General features: G+C 43.2%; 1 protein-coding gene across 1 annotated transcript; it reads right to left on the bottom strand.

The window, feature by feature from the left end:
- Positions 1–562: 562 nt before the first annotated feature.
- LOC129706730 (tripartite motif-containing protein 2-like) lies at positions 563–1,943 on the bottom strand. Its single transcript, XM_055651163.1, has one exon. It carries the CDS (start codon positions 1,775–1,777, stop codon positions 722–724), a length of 1,056 nt encoding a protein of 351 aa, XP_055507138.1. The 5' UTR covers positions 1,778–1,943; the 3' UTR covers positions 563–721.
- Between the last annotated feature and the right edge of the window lie 1,626 nt (positions 1,944–3,569).

Below are 3,569 nucleotides of genomic sequence, written 5' to 3'. Positions count from 1 at the left end.
CAGGAACGGGCTACTGATTTTAGATAATCAGCCATGATCATATTGAATGGAGGTGCTGGCTCGAAAGGCCGAATGGCCTACTCCTGCACCTATTTTCTATATTTCTATAAACCTAAACATCGCCTATCCATGTTCTCCAGAGATCCTGCCTGATCTGCTGAGTTACTCGAAGACTTTGTGTTATTTTTCTACGTTTCTCCAGTGGTATGCGTTTGGATCACCATGCACAGACTTCAAGAATTAAATTGACTTTGTGATTTAATTCAATGTGAATTGGAAAATAGAGTACATTTAAGGGCATTTCAAGATAGATTATTGTAAGTCTTAAAAGGATTAGAATTTGCAGTTGGCCATTTGCAAGTTGGCCGGCAGGGATGAGTTGGGCTAAATATGCTGTTTCTAAACTGTATGACTAATTCTATAACTATTTCTGCAGAGAAAATATTTGATGTGCTAATTTCTGAATTGGCATTGATATTTGTTCACATGAAATTTAATGCATGTATTAATGTTATAATGTGTGCCACACACACATATTAAAATACATATATATATGTATATATATATACATATATATATTTTAATCTCAATTGGTTTTTAATCACGTTTTGAAAAGGGATTTGAATAAATGTTCATACATATGTTTCTACAAATTACCAAAGCAGGTTATTGTCTATCCATCCTTTTCGCTTGCTGTTTTTTATGAGAATAGCTAAATGATCTAATTTTTTGCTGAACCGTAGTATGGATTAACTCTGTACTTGAAAACTTTGATACAGTTGTCTCCAGTATCCACAACAAACACTTGACCATTGGTCAAGCAAGCCAAGGTCGTGGGCTTCTTGAGGCCTTCGGACACAATGCAGATGGGGTATCCAATCTTTGGATAAAGCATGACGTTACGTTTCTGCTCATCCACTACCATGATGTTCCCTTCATTGTCGACACATATCCCAGCGGGATTGCCAAACGGGCGACAGTGTTTCACGCTGAGCGAATACATGAGTTGTAGGTTCCTCCCATACACCTTCACATCACCACATTCTTCACTCACCACTATCTTCTCATCACATGTTGAACATACGTATCTGGGCCCCCTTAGACCTGTGATGGTCTGCGTACTCAGCAGCCTGAAGGCATGATCAATGGCAAAAATGTGAACCTCCCCTGCTGTGTAGTCGGCCACCAAGAGTTTTCCGGACGGGTCCACACCAATTCCTTTGGGACAATCGATTTTCCCAATACTTATCCATTCACCGGAGAAGTTTGAATGGGGATTGAAGATCCGAATGGCTCCACCCACCATGTCAGTAACAGCCACCATTCCACTCCTGGTAAGGGTTATGTCTTCTGGTAGAAAAGGCTCTTTAATTCCTCCCTGGTTCTGAACGCAGTGCACGGATTTGAATACTTGACCGGACTGCTTTAACACATGGACCCTTGGCCAGCTGTCACTGACAATGTAAATGGTGCCATCCGGGCTACAGTGGATACCACTCGGCCCATTAGAATTATCACCATAGGGGTTTGCGATCTTAAACAGGAGCTCATTTTGACGAAAACGAACAAGATTTCCAATATTCTCAAGATCTTGACAGATCTGTGTTGCTTCATGCGACAGCTGATTCAGTTGCTGAGCGGTGACCATACCTAGTCCTCTGTGACAGTTTAATAATGGACTTGTCTTTTGCAGAGTGTCCCCCGACTTAACCTGTAGGTTGTACATTGTCCGCAGTAGCTTTTCTTTGAGTTTTGAGATTTCTAACGAGGAGTCCATTATAATTGATCTGTTTCGTACCTGAAAATCAGAGAGGATTTGTTTAGGATTACTTATTTTGAAATAGACATGTCAATCGTGTGAACTGTTTACCCGCTGTACTAATCCAAGGCTGAGGAAGCAGAAACTTTCATGAGTATAACATCAATTAAAATATTTCGGGCAGTAGAATGGCACAGTGCCGGAGACCCGGATCCTAAAAGGTATTTTGGGCAGTGGATGTGGCACTGCAGGGCCAGAGACCCGGAACTTTTTTCACACAGAGAGTGGTGAATCGATCCTGACTACAGGGAGTACAGTCCTGTAGCTGGAATTTGGGTATGTTCTACCCCCATGATCATATTGACTGCAGCAAGGGGAATGGCCTACTCCTGCACCTAATTTCTATCTATTTTCCAAGAAGTGCTCTGGTTTCCACCCACATTCCAAACGTATGCAGGTCTGTCCAACCTCATCTACTGTATCCGTTGTTCAAGATGTGGACTCTTATACATCGGCGAGACCAAACGCAGACTGGGCGATCGTTTCGCGGAATACCTTTGCTCTGCCCGCACGAACCAACCTGATCTCCCGGTTGCTGGACACTTTAATTCTCTTTCCCTTTCCCACACAGACCTTTCTGTCCTAGGCCTCCTCCATTGTCAGAGTGAGGCCAAACGTAAATTGGAGGAACAGCATTTTGCTTGGGCAGCTTACAGCCCAGTGGTATGAATATTGATTTCCCTCACACCAGGTAGCCCTGGCATTCCCTCTCTCTCTATCCCTCCCCCACCCAAGCCGCACCAGCTTCTCATTTTCATCCAACAAACAGCTAACAATGGCCAGTCTCCTTTATCATCGTTACTTCTTTCCATATCATTCGTTGTGCTTAATCGCTCCATATCACCATCTAAATCTCTCGTTGACCTTATCCCTAACCAGTCTGAAGAAGGGTCTCGACCATTCCTTCTCTCCAGGGATGCTGCCTGTCCCGCTGAGTTACTCCAGCTTTTTGTGTCTATCTTTGGTTTAAACCAGCATCTGCAGTTCCTTACACAGGTCTGTAGGTTATTTGGTTTCTGTAAAATTGTCCCCAGTGTGAAGGATAGAACTAGTGTCAGAGTGATTGTCGGCCAGTGAGGGCTTGGTGGGCTGAAGGGCCTGTTTCCACCCTGTATCACAAAACTAAAAAAAATGTGTTTACTATTTTAAAAAAAGAAGCATTTTTGGACAATCTAGTGCGATGCTTCCTCTGATACACATCCATGATTAAAAACATAGAAACATGGAAACATAGAAAATAGAAAATAGGTGCAGGAGTAGGCCATTCGGCCTTTCGAGCCAGCGCCATTCATTGTGATCATGGCTGATCATCCGCTATCAATAACTTGCTTTGGTAATTTGTAGAAACATATGTACGAAAAACATGATCAAAAGCAGAAAATGCTGGAAAAGCTCAGTTAGTTGGGCAGTAAATGGTCATGTCATGTAATATGAGCAGAATTAGGCCATTCAGCCCATCTAGTCTACTCCGCCATTCAATCATGGCTGCTCTATCTCTGCCTCCTAACCCCATTCCCCCCATAACTCTTGACACCCGTTCCAAATCTTTCAGATCTGTGATTATTTACCAGGACTGTGGCATTAACTAGGGGCAAAGTGCTGGAGTACCTCAGCGGGCCAGGCAGTATCTCTGGAGAACATGGGCTGGTGATATTTTAGGTCGGGACCTTTCTTCAGACTGTGGCAAATAACAAAGAACTTATGGAAGACCTGCAAAGTCTGTATGGAGACGCACGAGACTGCGGATGCT

This window comes from Leucoraja erinacea, chromosome 20, assembly GCF_028641065.1.
Source record: "Leucoraja erinacea ecotype New England chromosome 20, Leri_hhj_1, whole genome shotgun sequence".
NCBI classification, from domain to species: Eukaryota; Metazoa; Chordata; class Chondrichthyes; order Rajiformes; family Rajidae; genus Leucoraja; species Leucoraja erinaceus.
The sequence above is the reverse complement of the archived record's forward strand: the minus strand, read 5'-3'. Positions and strand labels throughout refer to the sequence as shown.